The sequence below is a fragment of the Agelaius phoeniceus genome, chromosome 21, assembly GCF_051311805.1.
Source record: "Agelaius phoeniceus isolate bAgePho1 chromosome 21, bAgePho1.hap1, whole genome shotgun sequence".
In the NCBI taxonomy this organism is placed as follows: domain Eukaryota; kingdom Metazoa; phylum Chordata; class Aves; order Passeriformes; family Icteridae; genus Agelaius; species Agelaius phoeniceus.
The window spans coordinates 234,650-255,313 of NC_135285.1; the positions used below are offsets into that span (position 1 = coordinate 234,650).

Genomic DNA, 20,664 nt, shown 5'->3' on the forward strand with positions numbered 1-20,664 from the left:
TCCTCGCTGTTCTTCGGTGTCGTGAGACTACAACATAGAGACCAGTCACAGAGTCATTGGCATTGAAGAACTGTAAATGAAGACATGCATGTGGCAGATAATAAGGAAAATAAACTCAGTAAATGGCCTGCAAGTCCCCATGGAACGGGGAGTGGGCCGCTGTGGTGAGGCGCAGCCCCGGCACAGAGCACTGTGCCTGGACCCGTGCCGCCCACCTGCAGAATGAGCATGGCCGGGAGAAACCCCCGAAGTCCTGCTGCCTCCGAGAGGACAGGAAGTACTGTCTGATGGCATTATCACCTGCAACGGAAACACCGAGACACAACAGTTTTCCAGCAGGCAGTGCAGGAACACGGGCCTGAGAGCAGACAACTGGAATCTGTGAGAGGATGTGAGTGGGTGAAAGGCAACTTAACTAGTTGTGTAAATAGACCCTTCCATAAGACCTGGCACTGAATTTTGGTATGCAGCAGGAAGCACTCATCCCACACAATTCCTTCCTTCAGCTGCTCCTCCACAGCCCCCCAGCCCTGTGTCACTCCCTCTGCAATTAAAAATTTCCCTGCGGAGAAGGAGGGATATACTCAGCTGGAGTAGGGAAGAGCATCGTTTAGTGATGTACACATTCAGAGCCATAGCATAGCAAATAATAACTTCTAGCGCAGGTTCATAATCCAAGAGGAAGAGGGCAGCATTGAAGCAGCTGCTTTAAGACTGCTGCTCTAAGTGCTGGCAGTGAATTCACCTCCAGCCGTGCCTAAGTGGCAGGTTAGTGTTCATCATTTGAGCCTTTATATTTGGAATCCACCTCACTGTAGATTTCAAGAAAATTTGGTGTTTTCTGATCATTTAAGGATTAAGAGAACTAATCAATCAAAAATCCTGGTAGATACGAAGAGCACATAAACAAGCAGAAGAACAATTTAAGATGCCTAAAGCATGCATTCATTTTTAGTATTAATTTTCCTATCACAGGAAACTACTGATTTGTGTAAACATATTTAAAAACATATTTAAATCCCCAGCAGCCTGCAGATGGGTGTCAAGAGAGAAATGGGGGGAAAGAGGTAAGAAAGGAACATTTGCTTCTGACATTTGCTGGGTTCAGCCCTAAAGCCCCAAATGACAGCATTTGTGAGGTATTTCTGCCTTTCCCTACTGATTGTGCTATAAATAGAGCCGTGTTTAAGAAGTGCCTCTCATTGGAAAGCAAAGTTAAAGTTGCATTGCAGTGAGGGCTCATTACCTACACACCAGCTGTGAGACTGACTCAGAACCATATTACTCAAATCTACTTGAAATAAGACAACCACCACCTGCAATTAAACTCCCTTCCCTCAATAAATTAAGATGAAAGGCTTGGAAAAAATATACAGCATTGGAGACAAGAACACAATATTCTATTTTCTGATGAAAAAATAGATCTCACAATGTCAACTCCCTTCAGGAATCACCCTCTGCTCAGTTCCATATGCCCCTGTAATCTGAAGAGTGGACACTGCAGTCTCCAGATGCACCAACAGTGACACCATCCTGCAGCTGTAGTGACAACATTTACAGGGACAGAGACAAGAAGCGTGTCTTTTCTCACGTACAAGAAACACAACAAACACATATAAATCACAGTAACATCTTTATTGTTAAAAATGCTTAGATGTCCAGAAGTTTCTGAAGTAATACAGGTGTTCCCTTTGTTTCAGGTACTTATTTCATTTTATAATGTGTACAAAGACATAAGGACAGATTTTTTTTGTTAAAGTTCTCTCGAAATTGTTTCTATGTTCCAGTTTAAAATGTCAAGAGTCATAGAAAATAAAAAACCCAAGAGACAAGAGATTTAGCATTCTAATTTAACTTCTTGAAAACCATGTAAGCAGCTCTGTTCTGTGTGCATGGAAACTGAAGCTTCAAAAGAGAAAGAACTTTAGAAAAAGCAAAAGAAATATTTCTTTATAGCACAGCACAGTATAAAAGAAGCATGTGCTTGAACTTCTGAGCAATACAAATATACAACACAATTTGTTCTCATATATAAAACTTGACTGACAGAAATGGAATGTGTCATAAAACACTGCAAAAAGACTACAGAATTGGGTGACAAGGACAAATGCTTCATTTATACTAAAAATGTGAATTACTGGCTGCACATGCCAACTGAGGTAATCAGAACCAGTCATTAGCTGGTCTGCATGTGTGAAAGGATCATTACTTAAGTTCATGCAGAAACACTTTACAACCAAAAACTCTGATAATGACATTTAGATGCTTTCTTTGGAAAACTTGAGCATACTTACAAACTGTATTTACTCTCAAAGTAATCTTTATACTTCCTCATTCCCTTCTCTATTATTCTGAATAGAGCTTCACATCAGAAATTGCAGAAAGCCATGGAACTTAATTATGCTTAATGAAATAGCATAAGCAATTCCTCAGTAGAAGCGGATGCATGTAATAACATTTCAGATGAAATGTGTTTCTCGCTACCTTCCCTAACACCATGTTTAGGGGAAGAGTATGGAACACTTCTGATGCCAAGGCTAGCCACCAGAGAGTGCAGCTGACACATCCTCACCAAGGCTGAAACATACTGAGTCAGGTATGCTCAGCGCAGGTTCTGCATCAGATGAGCATGAGCTTTCTGGGGCAGTGTCCAAAAACTGAACATGAAGAATCACTGGTGGGTCAAGGGTCAGAGCTACCCTGAGATTCCTTGGCCAGAGCTGTGTTCACATGCTACATATGTTCTGACAATTAGTGTCCTTCATTAGCTGACACTTTACATTGTGGTTAGTAACATATCTAAAAGAAAGGAAGTCATTCCATAGATGCCTAAGTGAAAGAGTGCTGGAAAATCACCTGGAGAAAAACTGTAGAAGCGGAGGCTGGTGTTTTACTGTGTACCCTGTTGATGCTGAGAGTCTTTTTTTTGTTTTGTTTTGTTTTGGTTAGGCATTGAATTCTACCACTGGGATTTGTTTCTTTTACTACTTTCAGGTACCCCAAGAGAACCTTGTCTGAGGGATATGGTATATATTGGTTTGTATATATATACACAAAACAGGAAATGGAAAGGAAAACTGTTATAGTCAGGAAGGGCAGAGGGTTGTGAAAATATTCTTTTTTTTTTTTTTAATTAAAAAAGTCACTACAACTGTAAGGAGCAATCAGTCTAAGCATGGCAGTAGTGAGCCCAGATACAAAACTAGTCTGCTCTACTTTGGACTCCAAGCCTCAAGCAATGCTTAGGCACAGCAACATCCCTCCATACAGCAGACTCTATATGATCTGCTTAGAGGATGCAATTGCTGAATTGGATCTTCTAATCAGCACATGATTAGGAAAAAACTGACCACTGGAGAGAAAACCTCAGTATCCAAAGTCCTTCCATATTTTTCAGGATGGGACCTCAGTCTGACTCCAACTGTGCACATGATTTAGAAACAAAACCAAACCAAAAAAAACAACCACACCAACACAACCAAGACAACTAACAAGGCACTGAAGAAACTGAATTTTCTTGAAGGCAAAGCTGATTTATCAGGCCTTGACTGGCTCTTTTCCATATTCATATGCAACAGTGAATAAGAAATGTAGGATCTGTTTAGCACCCAGAAAGTGTTAATCCACAAAAGCAATTTTTATAATGCACTTCATAGTGCATTTTAGTACTGTCAGTTCTTAAAATGGATCTGACAAACATGGATCTGATTTGAGAAGGAAAGGCTTCCCACTTCAAGAATTTTCCAGCATTTCCACTTTGTTTTCATCGAGTACAAAGGGAGAAGGGAATTCTTTGTTCTTCATGTACACCTCCAGACCCTGAGAAAGTGTGAGAACAGTATTGTTAGGCTGTAAATGCACTATTTTAGGTCCTCAAGTGACAGACAAAGGCCAGGGACAAGGCAAGAGTTACAGTTTCCCCAGTGACAGAAAGTGTTTCTGGGGTTCAAGAAGCAGAAGTGCTGAGGAACCATAAAACCTGATGTCAGAAACAAACTTCTTGGGAGAACAACATGGGAAGGTGTGTCCTTAACTGACATTAGAATAATCCTGGCAAAGAAAAGTCTAATTTCCGTGTTTTCATTTTGTTCTGACCGCCTATTGATTGCAATGAGTTTGTCACCTGCACGTGTTGAGGAATACACCTACTGCAGGTAGCTGGCTTGCAAGTTAACACATGTGGAAACCTAGCAAACAGTGCCCACACATTCTCCTGCAATCTACTATTTCTCACCCTGCCCATCCAATAGGGAAGCTCCTATTCTTGTTATTAAATGGAAGGTTTCTCAGGATCAATTATTTTCAGAGGGACAAACTTGAGCAATGGCTTCTCTAAAGCCAACATACATACCATATTCCTCAGTCAGGATTCACTTACTGTGGGATATGAGCACAAATAAGCATAGAACCCATGGTTTTCCAAATTTGAATATTCTGCACTTCTTATTAAGATCTCAAAGTGCTCGTGAACCTTAATGAAACTGCAGCCTTGTTGCAAATCTCATTTTACAGATGGCTAAAACTGAGAGTGAACAAACTGCTGAAGAGTAAATCATAATGGAACCACATAATGATAACACAGAGCCCAAGTCACTGTTTCTTTGATCTTACCATTTCTCATCAAGCCCAGGCTAAAGAAATCACCTGTTTGGAAGGAAGTCAGATGCATACCTGCACACTCTTAAAAATGCCTCCATAGATAGCTATTCTCACCTCTCCAAAGTAAGACACTAATGGAGAAATCTCACAGACAGCCGGAGGATCTTCAGTTCCTGAGAGACTAAAGAAGAGAACACAGGATTAACTTCCTGCCATGGTTAAAAAACAGCGCTTCTTCTTCAAAAGTTTATCCAGAATAGGATATCCAGAAGGATAAGACATTTGTCAAAGTCACATGCACCAGACATTATGTGAAAACAAAGTGTGAAAATAAAAAGGAATTTACAGGTCCCAAATGTTACTCAGCAAAACCAAAACACCCCTTTTATAGAGATGCTTTTCAAGTAAAATGAACAACTTGTGGGTCTATTGAACTATGAGTTGATGAAGTAATGGCCCCACAGAGTAAAAGCAGCTTTCCATTACACCTGATGCAGGAAGGTATCTGAACTGGTAATCACTCTAACAACGAATCCTTAAGACCACCTGAGAATCCTGTTGGGGACGCAGTCAAAAAAGCTGTCAGGGCTGACAAATTAAAACTCCTTGCATTGCTAAATCCAGAGTGATGGAAAAGACTGCCATCGTCTAACAAGGTGCTATAGGAAGGGCCAACTCATAACCCCAAGAGCAGGGATCTGCCAGATAGAATGCCCAGAGCCCCAAGCGCTAACTATGTGGAGCACCCACACTCATAAGAGGAGCAGGAAGTGTAGATATCAACCTGCATATCCAGAGGGGACCTGCTGAATAAAAATCACACTAAGCCACCCTGTGACTACATTAATGCCCGATTTTGGAGAGCCCAGCATGTGCCATTGGCCAGCTGGCACCGCTGAGCTCTTCCATGAGAGAAGAGGCAGAGAAGGTCACAGATTTATACCTGAGTTTTTCCGGTATCCTGCAACCATTTTCATCCACAAATCTGGCTCCAGCCTTGAGAGCCCAGCGGTAATGCTGGGCCAGGAGGGCTTGCCGAGCAGTGGTAGGAGTATCTTTGTCAGCTGTGTCAGCATTTTTTAGTGGTGAGAATTCCTCTTCTCTCAGAACTTCAAATGCCACAAAATTCCTACCAGCAAAGGGAAGAAAACAATGATTATGAAAACCAGAGCTAATCATCAGCCCCACTAATGCAACAACAACATTCATGAGGAAAGGCTCATATATATTTTTGGGAGAAGCACTGTATGCAGCCTGAGGCAGTCAAGCCAAGGGAAGCCCACTACCATTCTGAAGACCCAAGGAGTACCAGGGCTGTTGAATGGAAAAAAACAAGAAGCCTTCTCTCTTTGGGAACTTAACAGCAGTCTCCCAACCTACCAGAGCTGTGCACAGGGGAGAGAAAAAGCAACAGTTCAGCAGATATGCCACAGAAACTTTTTTAGGCAGTGGGAGGTTCTTGGACAAGACAGCTCAGAACACAGCAGGACAGAGAGCACAGCACTGTCCAGAGCTTGGGCAGAGCATGAGCAGTGCACTCACTGCAGAGCACTCCACCATGCCCCAAGAAATACCCCCTTGCTTGGGAGTCTGTAGGTAAGGACCAACTAAGGACACCAGCTCCTAGGGACAAACAAGCAACAAGGGAGACCTCACAGGTGATTGTGAAGTACAGCTGTTTACCAGAAATGGGAGTGCAAATTAAAAAGCACCACCACAACATATGTGCATTTCTGCACTTCATGTGTGAAGCACAGCTGCCAAGGTGGTTTTGAGCTGTTAAAAAACCACAAGGAACCACTGCTTGCAAATGAGTTCTGTCACGGCTCAGAACTCAGCAGCGTTCCCATCACCCTGGGTTTTGGTTTTGTCTTTAGTTTGATACTACTTTATTTAACACATGTCAGGAAACAGACACTGGTTCAAACCTTGAGCTCTCTATTCTAAAGGAAATAATATAAAAAGAGAAATAGTATCCCCAAACAAAGATAATTCAGTTTGCCTCAGGTCCCTCTTGGGCATTTATTAAAGCCTAAAACAGAATCTTCACTGCTGAATTTGAGACCTTGGAAAAATAGATTTTATAACAACGCTTATGCTTAATTGCTAAAATCCTATATTCCCTAGACACAAGTATCCCATACTATATATGTCACAGCACTCCCAGCTATGTTGCAGAATTTGGAAAGCGAACACTGACAGTTCCACTTGGCCCCAAGGTGCTTAAGTAAACAATTTTCCAAGCACAAAGGGTACAAGCTGAGCCCTGGCTTAACAGCACCCAAAAATGTAACCAGAGCTGTAGTTGTCATGGAAGCCACAATGCTGAAAGACCCAATTTTTGCAAGTCTGAATACTCCAATATGTGCTTCATTGGCTTTGCACTCAATTTCCTTTTGTTTTTCCCAGGCTGGCAGAGGCCCGGGCAGCCAACACATCCTCAGGAGGATGACCAGTGTGGGAGCAGGGTTGGTGCAAGCACTGAGTGCCTTGTGAGCTCCCCTTAGAGCCCGCAGTGTTACTGTTGGATTGGAGCTGGGTGTAGATCCAACAACCTTCCTAACAAGCCACCCACAAACCACATGCTCCCTGGGATAGCTTGTTTCAACCTACAGTCATTCAAACAAACACTGAGAAGGGGAGGAGAAAAGTAAAATTATGTCTGCCACTAACTTAGAGAACTGGAACACATCAAACACAAACTTCTCCAGCTTTATCCCGTTCGGTTTTAGTGGTTTTACCAGATTTCCCTCCTTGTCAATGTAGGGCACCTTCTTTATAGCTACATGATGCTTCAGCTGTGACTCCCATTTCCTGCAAAAGGAGAAGAAACCAACCATTTTATTTAGTTCAATCTCACTTAGAAAAAAAGGAATACACTTGAGGGAAGCAAATGGCTCATTACTGCTCTGGGTCAACTCTCAACTGTTTGTGGGTGTTGCTCCCTCCCAAGTGATCAAAGTCACATCCAGGAAACACTTCCCTAAGCAGAGCAGCCTGGCCATGGGCTCTCTCTGTACTACTGGGACATGACAGTCAGAGGAGAGGGAGAAGTATGCATCAAGCTAAAATTGCAGGCAGAGGTTACAAAAAAAAAGAGGCAACCCAAATTGTTACCTGATTGGGCTGAAAACGGAGCAGGGCAGATCCCTCACCCAAAGGTGGTTCAAGCTCTTCAGGAAGGTTGTACAGCTGCTCACTGAATGCCCAGCATCACATCCCCATTCCCCACACCAAGGTGCAGAGTCCACCCGCAACTTCACCCTCTCCCACAAACTCTGTTGTCCCAAGCATTGGCATGGCTGACATTCCCTGTAGCAATCCATGGTATGAGGCTGCATCACTGACCACACTGCAGCCTGCATAGCTGCTTACCCTTGAAGGCCCAGGAAGATTGTGCACTGGTATTTCTCAATTGATTTAGTTACAGTGAACCTGGGAACCTCTTCCTTGGGTAGGGCCTGGAGAGTATGCTGGGGCTGTCAGAAAGGGGATTCAGGTGTTTGGAAGAGATAGGAGCTGAAAGGCAACATAGGTAATAACCATAACTAAAATTCCAGAGTGCAAAACAGGAACACCCTGTCTTGGAGGTATTTCTGGGCTGCACAGCTACCTAGAAGGTCTGCTGGGACTTACTGGGCCACTATTTCCAGGAACTCAACAGTGAAGAAGTGGTTACAGATGTTGCCAGCACTGAACACCAGTCCCCCCTCAGGGCGCTGCTGCTGTGCAGTCTCCGGGCTGATCTCGCTGTACTCCACCACCTGGTACACGCCATCCACACAGCACACCACCCCAACAGGCTCCGTGGGGTAGGCCTTCTCCACTACCTACAGCCACAGGACATAGATTTATAACAAAGAGGAAGAAAATCCCAGGACTATTCCAACTCCCAAGTACAAACAATCCCACGGGACTGTTGCCTGCTGATCCTCCAGCACCTCAGGGCTTCGTAAGGGGCACAGAGCAGTCTGGAGGCACATTTTGCCCAACAATTCAACATAAACACCAGTACTCAACCACTTAATTTGACAGTTTCTCAGAAGACAGTTAAAAGCAATCTGCATAGTGGGAGGCACTTTTCTTATCAAGGACCAGGATCTGGCATTAAAAGGAAGCTGTTTGCAGCTATTAGCCTTCAACTTCCCATTTGCCTGAACAGAGCTAATGACTCAGATGACATAAATTTCTCTTCAGACACATGCTGCTTTAGCTTAACAAAATCCAGGCTGTTAAGGCTTTCCCCATCTTCCACAGCAGAGCGCAAAAAATGCCTCAATTAGACTTAAAGGCACATTTATAAAACACAACCCAGTCCAATATGGCTTCTAGACAGCCCAAGTGCCTTTGTAGCAAGGACTGGGCATAGGTGCAAAGCAATTCCAGTGTGCAGTTTCCTTTGCAGATATACTTCCTGCTCTACCTGAGGTTTATTTTCCACAGTACTCTGGGAAGAACAGAGGACACCCACAGGTAGGAATATGAAATGCAGTGCAGGCAGCAAGGAACTCTAAACCTGCTCAGAGTGAGCTGCTGATGGGCAAAGGGTAAGCTCCCTGCAACCAGCAGCTTCCAAGTGTCATCAGACCCAAACTCCCTGTGGGAAACCAGCCAAGTGCTAGCACTGCTTCACCTTTGCACCACAGTCTGCCCCTTTGGAAATACAGAAACCTATGAAGACTGGATCTGCCATTTTCACGAGGATGTTGTCCACACAATATACATGGACATACTGGATTCCACGCTGCTTCATATCATCCAAGATCTTATTATCCATCAAAGCACGGTATAAGCCACCATTGCCATCTATAATGCAAGAGAAAAGAGAAAGTCTTGGCTCATTTGTAACTTTGGGGTGGGTTTTTTATAGCTAACAGAGCAAAAGCAGAAAGTACTGAACAAACTTTCTTGAATGGAAGAGTATGGAATGCTTTCTAGCCAAGAGTCAAAGGTAACAGGTTTTATTTCCGGTTCTGCCACAGTTCAGGGAAGCATGTTCTTCTTTTCACCCCAGTTCTCTCACTTGAAGAGTGGGACCATGGGGACCAGCCTCACTGAGCATTATGAGACTTTATGAAGATTACTAAGATCCTCAGAGGGAGACTACAACAGGGCAAATCTATGCAGAGGGTGGGAAAAGTCTTTTACACTTCTCCTCCAGTATGGGGCAAAAGCATATTTATTCTCTTTCTTGGAGAAAGACTAAAATAAATCTTATTCTCTGTTTATCTTCCTCCCCCAACTCCTCAATGCCTTTTCAAAGGCTTGAACTGCAGCTGTACAAAAGACACATGCATGTTTATCACAGATCACCCATTTACAGTTCCTCCTGAGATGCCCCTGTCAGCTCAGGAGAACCACTCTGCAGCTGCAACACAGTCCCAGCTGGGCTGCCCTCACCAAGTCTCTTACCATGTCTAGGTTAAAAGAACATTACAAGGTGAGACATTGCTGTCATTTTGAAAAGAGCTCATCTTCTTGCTGCTTTTTTGCCTATTTCCAGCTATCAGCCTTGAGCTCCTGATCTTCACCACAGGAGGCAGCGCTCCAGAGACCTCATAGAGAGCTCTGGTAATGCACCTTTCTCCTACCCCGCAGCCACAGCACTTTTAATCCTGCCAACACTCCCAGACTTGGATAAAAAAACATGTGTTGTGGTCAAATGTCCAGCCAGAACTAAACAGATGTATGCTCCTGATTACCAGCCTGAAACATTAGAGAACCTTTCCACATTAACTGGAAGCATTAGCCCTGACCCCCACAGCCTACTCTGTGTGCCCAGGCAGGCTGATGGCCCATAGCAAGTACCAACACATATGACAGTACCGCAGTATGGAAGAGCAAGCAGGTACCTGGAGCCATGGCAATTTTCCCCTTCTCCTCCAAGATAGCCTTCCCATCAAAGGTGACAGCAGGCAGCATCCGCTGTTCAAACATGACAACATTGCATCTGTCCAAGTTGAAGTAGTTGTGTTGTACAAAAAACTCTTCTGTCGGCCCCAGTGTGAACTCACTTGTCATGATGTACCTAGGCAGGAATGGGGACTTGGCAATGAGAAAGAACAACACAAGCAAAAGGCAAAACTACAAACTGAAGAAAAAAGAGAGGAATCCCAGGAGTGTAAAATGAGAGACACGGCAGCATCCTGTGGTGAGCAACTGCACATGAGAGCTCTCCTCCAGAACTCATCCTGCAGTAAGGCTGCATGGGGTCCTATGACCATATCAGGGCATGATCCTACCCTGGCCTAGCTCCAGCCAGGACAGAAGAGCCTTGCCCTAAATGTGAACAACATCTGGATACCTGGATGAGCTGGAAAACAGGACAAAGGGCAGAAAACACCCTCATTCACTCTAGATTCAAACTGATGTTAAATGTCTATAGAAACCCTGGCCAATTCATTCTGCCAGCACCTCTTCAGTGCCAAGGCAAACAGCAGTATTTCCATATGTTGGCTGCATGGTTTGTTTTTGTTGTAAGTATTTCTATTTCCTCCTTTCCTTTCAGCTCCACATTGCTTCTGTCTCTTCCTCCACTACTGTCTAAAAACCACCTTCATCATCTACCTGTCAAACTCTTCAACTATCGGCAAAGGAATACAGGGTCCTCTGTGAGCATGAGAAAACAACATAGAAGAGCCTGGACCTCAATTCCCCATCCCCAATTTACATCTCTGTAGCACACCATAGCCTGGGCCCAGGTATACTGGAGCAGCAAAATGCTTCAACTGCCTCCTCACCCCCAGGATGGGAACTGGAAACAGATGTGGCATCTTGCAAATAATCCATCCTGGCTTCCAGCAGCACCAGGGATGATGCATTTGCAATTCAGGTCCTGTATACAAGGCTCCAGGAAGAAGCACAATATGGACTCACCTTCCATGAGGAAACAATGTATGAATCAAATTTGGCCTCCAATTTGTAAAACAATGTGGCACCCTGAAGCCCTCAGACACCTACTCTTTCACTGCCAAAACCCGGGCTCAGACCAGACACTGATTCCAAAAGGGTATTTCTACATAGTCCTCATGGTCTAACAGAGAGCATTTAGCAGAAAACATTTCCAGACACATCTGCAGTGCCTTCCTCTCACCCACCACACCCCATAGGGAATTCACATTTTGCACTCTGCCCAGAGCTCATCTCTTTTGAATGCCAGGAGCAGCCAGCAGAATGGGCAACTGTGAACAGTGACAGCAGGAGGTGGCCTGAACACAAAGCAAGAGGTTTTTTGCATAATTATGGACAAGGGCAGGAAGAAGGGCTTGGAAGGCAAGCTCTAGGTTGTCCTCCATGCAGGAACCTGAGAAAGCAGAAATGGATTAAATTTCTTGTACAGCATCTGCCACAATCACTGAAAAGTGCTGTTTACAGTGTTGCGAGTAGCTGCTTGCAAAGCCAGCAAGGTACAGCAGTTAGTGTTGTGGTCAGTGATACAAAGGCAGTACTCAATCCCTCAGGTCTGCAGACATGGACCTGCCACCTCCCATCCCTCTGCACCCTCCTCCAGCCTCTGCCATCACAAATCCTGCCAACAAAAGGCTCCTCTCAACCTGTCTGTACAGCACCCAGCTTAGTGCTTCTTGAAGACAACACGGGCAAGACTGGAATGCAAAGAGCCCTGCACAGCAGATCTGGCTTTAGGTCACCTACCAGGGAATGACACACTTGCAGTGGTGTCTCTTGCCAGCAAGCTGCTCCACTTTGCGGATTCTTTCTGCTTGGATCTGATACAAGTTCTTGCCACTGGGCAACCCCACGTTGTACATGCCCTTGGGATAGCTGACTCCCAGGCGGGTTCCTTGTCCTCCAGCCAGAAGTAGCACTGCCACCTTGTTCTGTGAAATCTGATGTAAACCTGTAGAAAAAGAAGCCCAAGGGAATATAAGAACCTCCAAAGCAATCAACACCCTACATTCTTCTCCTGAGCGTTTCTGCAGAGCTCAGGCAACAGCCAGAAGCTGCCAGTTCAGTGTTGGCAGCTCAGAGAGAAATATGCCACTGCACACAGAGGAGAAAATTCCTTTCAACTCCTGGATGCAGCAGTTTCTTTACCTAAAGCAGCAACTGGTGCAAAAACAGACAATAGCCATGAGCTGCAGCTTAGGAGATTCAAATTAGGATACAAAATCTTTACTAGGGAGGTAGTGCAGCACTAGAAAAGACACCCAGAGAGGAAGGAATGTCCCCTAAGGTTTTCAAGGTTAGTAAAGCTGTAGCTGACCTGCCCTGAGGCTGTTTACAGTTTTGTTCCAAATGGGAGTTGGACTAGAGACCTCCAGAGGTCCCTTATCATTCCTATATCCCAAAGAAGCAGAGTCTCATCATCTTGAGTAAAGCAGGAGGATTTCTGGAATCTGCCTTAATCAATAATCTGTACCTGTGCTCCAGCTTCAATAGAAGCTGAACACAGCTGCAGTCAGGGATGGTAATACAGCCAAGCCTGCAGGAGCTACAACTTCCACAACCTAATTGAAACCAGTGTCAGTGCTCCTGACAAATCAGGGAAGTCCAGAATCTGGGAAAGAACCAGAGCACATAATAAACACTCAGATCACTCTCCAACTCTGGTCCCTGCCTTCTCCAAAGTCAACATCACAATAACGACTGACAACTGTGAGAAAGGTTTTTTATTAGGGAACACTTTTGAGTTTCTCTGGGAATGCAAGGAACATTAGGCTTGCCACGTCAGAAGCCACAGTTCTGCTGCAGGTAGCTATCAGGGCCTTCTGCCATCACACAGCACTGAACTGCCACTGCTCCTGCAGCCAAGGACAGCCTGTGGAGCACCCCAGCCTTCAGGAAACACCTCACATTAACCACAGCTGAGGCTAAAATATTCCTGATTTGGACTGAAAGATATGGGGACCAAAGAAATTAAATTAGAAAAGAACAGGATTGGGTTTATGCTAATCTTTAAATAATTGGCTGTTTAAATGCACAATAGAGCAAAAATGGTTCTTCTTGAAGACAACATGCTGTTTTAACAACCTGGCTCAGTTTTAATTCTGTTCAAAACTGCAGCTTCCAGCAATTTTGTAAGCAAAGATTGAAGCTGTCCATGACATTGCAGTAACACCATTCCCCTTCCCATGCTTACAAGTTTCAGTCTTACCACAGCAGTAACACAAGACTTTCTCCCTAAACACACCCTTTCCAAAAAGACTGATGGTGTCCTGGCACACAGGGGGCCAGTTCCACAGCCAAGGTTCTGCTGTAGAGTAACCTCTGGGGTCACAGGGCCACAGGAGTGAGATCTGGAAGCCACCTTGGGAGATCTTCAATCGTCCAAGTGGGATTAGGAGAGCTCCCTAAGAAGAAACCTGTGTGTAGAAATCTTGGGATTTCTAAGTCTCAGGAGGTCCTTGGACAGCAGAGGAAGCTTGAATAGGTTTAAATTGGTAATGTAAAAGACATGGGAGGATCTGGGTGAGCTGCGTGGTGATGCAACTAAGACATCCAGCATTTCACAAGAAACCACAAGCAATAAATGACTCCTTTGTGCTTCCATGACACAATGAGCTGCCCATGACACTCAAAGTACAGAGCAGAGGGTCTCAGCTAGTACTTACAACAAGTACTTGCCCCAGTCCCATCACGTGGTTTTCCTGCATGCTCAGCTGTTTGCTAGTGCAGGGCATCACTGCAGGAGAAGGGAAAGAGCTGAATAGAGAGGCACCAGAGCATGGCTCCAAATCATCTCATGCCCTGGCTTGGGTGGTGGCTGTTTCCCTACTGGGAGCCTGCACAGAAAGAATTTATGGAGGGGAAAAAAATTCCTAAAAAAGTTGCCCTGTGGGACACTTCCAAACTGTTCTGCCTTATCCCTGGAAGTACTTAACGCCTGGTTGGACAAGGCCCTGAGCAATCTCATATAGTGGGTGGCATCCACACCCGTGGCAGGAGAGTTAGAAGAAGATAATCTTGTCCTTAACATCCCTTCCAATGCAAACCATTCTGTGATTCAGTGAAATGGGCAATTAAAACATTTTTTAAGAATTCCTTTTCTTTAAAATAATCTAGAACTGAAACTTGAGCTAAAGTATTTCACAGCAATTCAAACCAAAGCTGCTTGAGGTCTGAGCTCAGCATTTGCTGCTCTCAGTTGCTGCAGCATGAGGGATGCTGCTTTGGAATGCAATTCAAATTCACCCACCAGTGGAACAAGTCAGGCACTTGCCCTGCTGCATCTTCCCCCTGCACTGCCAGCCTCACACAAACATACACACTCACATTCTGATGCAACAGACCACATCCCACAGATCCCAAATTAGACGTTTCTGCAGAGCAACAGATTGTGACCAAGAGCACCATTTACATGAATGATGCTCTGAAGTCAACACTGTATTGGGAAAGTCAAGGAGGTCTCCACTCTGCTCCACACTACCAAGGAACTACAATTCTCAGCCACAGCTCACAGGTGCCACAGCTGGTGTCACCCCACTGAAATGAAGATACCCCACAGGAGATAGCAAGTTCTCTGAAGTTTTCCACGCAATGACAAGGGGATGGGATCTGCCCAAGGAGGAGTTGCCATCTCACACCCATCTCCTGGAGGGGCCTCTCACTGCAGGGACTGAAACCTCAACATCAGTGGGATAAACTCAAGCCCAAAGCAATATCACTGATAACATTGATGATGTCACTTTTTTTACAGTCCTGCAGACTGACAGGGCCATATTCCAGGAGGGCTCACCAGGGTGCACAAGAACAACCCAGACAGGAGAGTGCATCCCATAATTTATGGCATTATCAGTATTTATGATACAACCCTACAACTCAGACAGTTTTCCAAGTTCTGGTCTTAGGTCACCACGAAAACAAATAACACCAAAAATTTGGGTAAGTAGCTCTGCTCTGACTTCCCAACTGTAAAATTACCAACACTCACAACTAAAGTTCCTAAGAACTGACTCATCTGGCTGCAATGGAAAGATCTATCCCCTTTTAAAAAATCCACCTTATTTTCTGCAGCATATGAAACACACACAGCTCAGCTAAAGAGAAAATGCTGAGATACCCACCAATGCTGCAGTTAGTCCTACTCTGGAGAAAAAGTAAAAAAACAAAAATAGATTTTGTAGGAGGAACAGATTGGTCTTGCAAGAACAGACTGAATTTTCTTACTGAACAGGCACATCAGTCCCATTACAACAGCAGTCAGTAAGAGAAAAAGACTCCAAACTTTTCAATTCTGCAAAGCAGTCAGATAACTCAGAATGGCTCATCAAACTCTCTAGTGAGATGGGGTACACCTCAGCCCATGGCCATGACTTAGATTTCATTAATAAAACACTGACAGAATGAAAAAGTGTTGCATCTATGTTTGATTTATACCATCATTCCTAGGGCTGCCCAGAAAATGTGATTATTAAATGTCAGTGTTTAAGATCTGAAAGCAAATCTGACCAGGCAGTTTTTTTGTCTGAGACACAAAGCAACAGTATTTGTTTTTTAACTATTAAAAATGTCTCAGGTGTTCCCAAAGCAAGTTTTCAGTTGTCTGGTTCTTATCCATAATTTTTTATCATAGAAAAAGAGGGAGGGGGAAGGAGGAGATATCATTTCAGCTGTTCAGTCTTTAGAGGATGCAATGCAGGTGGCAGCTGTAGGGAGCTCAGATACCCACCGACAGAGCACAGAGCATCTCAGCTCAGTGTGATGATGACCCCACAGCCACAGGCTGTACCAGCCATGCAGTCTCAGGGACACTGGACAGCAGGCTGGGATGGCTCATCTGCTCCCAGCCTGCTCAACATACCACAAACAAAGGCCTTTCAGAGCTGCATCCCCTCAGAGACCCAAGATCCTGCAAAGCCTGTGCCCATGGTGCTGCTTCCACTGGGAAATGCCATGCAAGAATGCTGCCACATCTGCAGGGACACACAGCAATGCCCGGGTTCAGTGGTACAAAGTCTTTTGTCCTGATTGCCCTGTTCCAGGAAATAAAATCCCTCTTCAGCCTTAAACCAGATCATGAAAACAAACCAAATGAAACAGAACATCTGTGTGTAGGCCTTCTGGTAAAAGTTCGGGCTGCCTGCAGGGCTGAGGTGGCCTGGAGCCATCAGACTTTAGGGCCAGATGATTTGGGCACAGCAGCAGGATCCCAAACATATTAGACCTGGGCTGCTGCAGGCAGTACTGGCAACCAGCAAAGCCAGTCCACACAGGTAGCCTGGCCTTCCTTTCCTTTCCATGCTGCAGCCAACGACACATGGCAGACACACCAGCTCCTCACTTGCCTAGCTGGCTGGGGGACAAGTGACCCAGTTTGCTAAAGCTGTTAGTTTAACTATGGAGCCCTGACCCAGCCCCATCTGCCTCTAGGGCTCAAAGGGTCCCTTCCTCCTCACTGTGACACCCTCAAATAGCCGTGCCAAGATGGACTTGGGGGTGTGGGTGGATGAGAAGCTCAACGTGCCCTGACCAAGCACACTAAAATCCAGAAAGTCCCTGTGCCCTGGGCTGATACCACAAGGGGCAGCAAGTGAGAAGGGGGAATTCTCTGCCCTGCTCAGGTGAGACCACACCTGCAGTGCTGCCTTCAGCTCTGAGGTTGTCAGCATGAGAAGGACACAGAGTTGCTGGAGAGAGTCCAGAGGAGGCCATGGAGCTGGGGGCATTTACCTGGAGATGAGAAAGATCCTGGGAGAGCTCAGATCCCCTTCCAGGGCCTAAAGGAGCTCCAGAAGAGCAGGAGAGGGACTGGGGACAAGGGATGGAGAGACAGAACACAGGGAATGGCTTCCCACTGCCAGAGGGCAGGGATAGATGCAATATGGGGAAGAAATTGTTCCCTGTGGGGGTGGGCAGGCCCTGGCACGGGTTATCCAGAGAAGCTGTGGCTGAGCCAGGATCCCAGGAAGTTTCCAAGGCCAGGCTGGACAGGGCATGGAGCAGCCTGGGACAGTGGAAAGTGACCCTGTCCATGGCAGGGGGTGGAATGAGATGGTCTTTCAGGTGCCTTCCAACCTAAACCATTCTGGGATTCTGTGATTCACTGTACCAGCTTATGTTCCCTCCATCACCACTCAGCCTCATGAGTGGAGTCTGACACAGCAGAAAAGCTTCTCTGCCCTGTGACCCTGATGCTTCTATTTCTGTTTCTGCTTGGAAAATTTTACTCCCCTGCCCACACATCCTCACCTCTTTACTGGCAACGTTGGGCCAAGGCTGTGCAACCACTTGTCGAAAATCAGGCAAGTATCTCTACAACCCAGATGAGTCTTCCTGGTTTTCTTTTATTATTAAAATTATTTTTAATGGTGCTGTTATGTTTTATAAAGAAAGATCCAAGACACATATGAGCCCTTATAAATAAATAAGAGTGTACACTTAGAAAAAAGCACAGGACATCCATGTGAGACTTACATGCTGTGGGAAGGGCACATCCAGCCACCAGCTCCCCCATTACACCTAGCTTTCACACACCTGCATCTACCAGGCTCCAAAAATCATGGATTATGGACTTTCCTGGGCTTCTCCCAGATCCCATCAGCTTCCTGCTGCACATGACACAGCAAGGATGGGGATCAGCGCCTGAGACCGACCTTTGCACCTTTTGGTGGGCTGGGAGCTCATCCTCCAGGCAGCTACCCAGCTCAGCAGCAATGAAACCCCCCAGACTCCCACCTTCCCCAGGGACTCATAGTCATAGAATGGTTTGGATTGCAGGGCACCTTAAAGACCATCTCATTCCACCCCCTGCCACAGGCAGGAACACCTTCCACTACCCCAAGTTGCTCCAAGCCCCATCCAACCTGGCATGAACACTTTCAGGGATCCAGAGGCAGCCACAGCTTCTCTGGGCAACCTGTGCCAAAGCCTCACCACTCACAGGGAGCAATTTCTTCCTAATATCTAATCTAACCCTGCCCTCTGTCAGTGTGAAACCATTCCCCCTTGCTCTGTCACTCCAAGTCCTTGTCCAAAGTTCCTCTCAAGCTCTCTTGGAGCCCCTTTAAATCCTCTAGTATTACATTTTTTCATGACAGATACTGTAAAACAACCCCATGTCCTCTAAACACTATTGTGTCATATCCACTTGCTTTTTGAACACTTCCAGGGATGGTGACTCCACAACTGCCCTGGGCAGCCTGTGCCAATGCCTCATCACCCTTTCAGTGAAGAAATTTTCCTCAATATTCAACCTGAATCTCCTTTGACACAACTTGAGGCTCTTTCCTTTTATCCCATCGCTTGTTCTGTGGGAGGAGAGACTGAGCCCCAGCTAGCTATCACTGCTCATCACAGAATTGTAGAGATCTTCTGATCCAGCCCGGCACGGCCGCGGGGCCTCGGCCGGTGCATTTCATAACGCAGTGAAAACTCGGTGTCTCAACCAAAGTTCCCCGGGCCGAGGACACCGGCTGCCGGGGCTAAGGGCCGGGGTGTAGCCGTGACCCTGCTCTCTTCCTCCTTGCCCGACCCGCCGTCCCTGCGGCTCCCAACCGCGGTGCCGGGGATGGACTGCCCAGCGCCCCGCGGTGCCACCGCAAGGGGCGGCTCCTGCCCCGGGGCCCCGCCGGGGGCAGCCCCTGTCCCGCACCGCTGGGGCTCGGCGGAACGCGGCTGGTCCCGAACCCCCGCGCCGGACCCCGGCAGCCCCAGAACGGAAGGGACAGGAGGCCTCGCGCCCCTCTCACCTTCCGCCTCCCAGCGCTGCAGCGCGGCGGGGCCGCTGCGGCGGGCGCTGCCCAGCAGCTCGGCGGGGAGCGGCTCCATCCGGCCGTCCAGGCGCTCGTGCGGGCCGCGCTGGCGGGCCCCGGCCGCCGCCGCTTGCCGGCAGTGCTCGCCCAGCCCCGGCGGCAGTGCCGCCAACAGCGCTCCGCGCTGCGCCGTGTCCAGCTCGGCCCAGAACCGCAGCAGATGGCCCTGTCCGCACTGCTCCAGCTGCGCCCGCACCTCCTCGGGAGGGTCCATGGCGTGGGGAGTCCGGGCTGAGCGGCGCGGGACGCGGCGGGACCGGGCGGGGCAGCACCGGGCCGGGGCGGAGCCAGAGGTGCCGTCCCGCCCCCCGGAGCCCCTCCCCGCCGCTCGCGGGTCACGCGGTCCCGGGGTTGCGGCGCCTTCTCGCTGTGAGGTTGCGGAAGGCGCTTGTCGGCTCGCCCCACTCCCAGCGCAGCAGGAACTGCGTCCAGCGCAGCGCTTCCCCCATGGAATCACAGAATAGTCTGAGTTGGAAGGGACTCTCAGGGATCATCGAGTCCAGCTCCTGGCCCTGCCCAGCACCATCCCCAAGGTCACACCATGTGCCTGGGAGTGTTGTCCAGACACTCCTTGAGCTCTGTCAGCTTAGTGCTGTGTTCAGTTCCCTGGGGAGCCTGTTCTGGTGCACAAACACCGTCTGGGAAAGAACCTTTTTCCAATATCCAAACTGAACCTCCCCTGACACAACTTCAGGCCATTCCCTCAGATCCTGTCCCTGGTCACTACAGAGAAGCGATCAATGTCTGTCCCTTCTCCTCAGAAGGAGGTTGTAGACTGACAGTGTGACTGTCAGTCTCTTTTCTCCAGGCTGAACAGACCAAGTCTCAGCCACTTCTCCTACAGCTTCCCCTCAAGGCCCTTCACCATCTTCGTTGCCCTCCTTTGGAAACTCTCTAATGGCCTAATGTCTTTCTTACTTTGTGGTGCCCAAAACTGCCATCAGTGCTCGAGGTGAGGCCACCCCAGCCCAGAGCAGAGTGGGACAATCCCCTCCCTTGACCAGCACATGATGCTGGGCCTGATGCCCCCAGGACACAAATGTCCCTCCTGGCTCCAGGGCACTGCTGACTCACATTCAACTTTCTGTCAGCCAGGACCCCCAGGTTCCCTCCTGTGACGCTGCTCTTTAGTATCTCATTCCCCAGTCTGTTTTTATATCCAGGGTTGCCCCATCCCAAGTGCAGAATGTGGTATTTTCCCTTGTTGAACTTCATATGGTTGGTAATTGCCAAGTCTCTAAATTGTCCAGGTCTCCCTGCAGAGCCTCCCTCCCTTCGAGGGAGTCAACAGCCCCTCCCACTTTTGTATCTGCAAAATTGCTCAGTTTCTCTTCCAGTCCTGGGTCCAAGTCAT

At 47.1% G+C, this 20,664-nt stretch overlaps 1 protein-coding gene across 1 annotated transcript; it reads right to left on the reverse strand.

Moving 5' to 3' along the window:
• Positions 1-1,616: 1,616 nt before the first annotated feature.
• Positions 1,617-19,616, reverse strand: UAP1L1 (UDP-N-acetylglucosamine pyrophosphorylase 1 like 1). Its single transcript, XM_054646612.2, has 9 exons — positions 19,248-19,616; positions 12,253-12,457; positions 10,452-10,627; positions 9,233-9,405; positions 8,236-8,429; positions 7,273-7,413; positions 5,543-5,728; positions 4,714-4,780; positions 1,617-3,819 (listed from the first exon to the last, which is right to left on the reverse strand). Exons 1-9 carry the CDS (start codon positions 19,522-19,524, stop codon positions 3,733-3,735), a joined length of 1,506 nt encoding a protein of 501 aa, XP_054502587.1. The 5' UTR covers positions 19,525-19,616; the 3' UTR covers positions 1,617-3,732.
• Positions 19,617-20,664: the final 1,048 nt, after the last annotated feature.

Bases quoted from the DNA above. Each gene is read 5' to 3' on its own strand.
- UAP1L1 (XM_054646612.2), bottom strand. From the start codon at position 19,524: ATGGACCCTCCCGAGGAGGTGCGGGCGCAGCTGGAGCAGTGCGGACAG. The intron at 9,406-10,451 runs GTACCTGCTTGC...CTTGCATTATAG, and splicing joins GAAAATTGCCATGGCTCCAG to ATGGCAATGGTGGCTTATAC. The intron at 5,729-7,272 runs GTTAGTGGCAGA...CTTTGCTGGTAG, and splicing joins GATGTGTTCCAGTTCTCTAA to GAATTTTGTGGCATTTGAAG.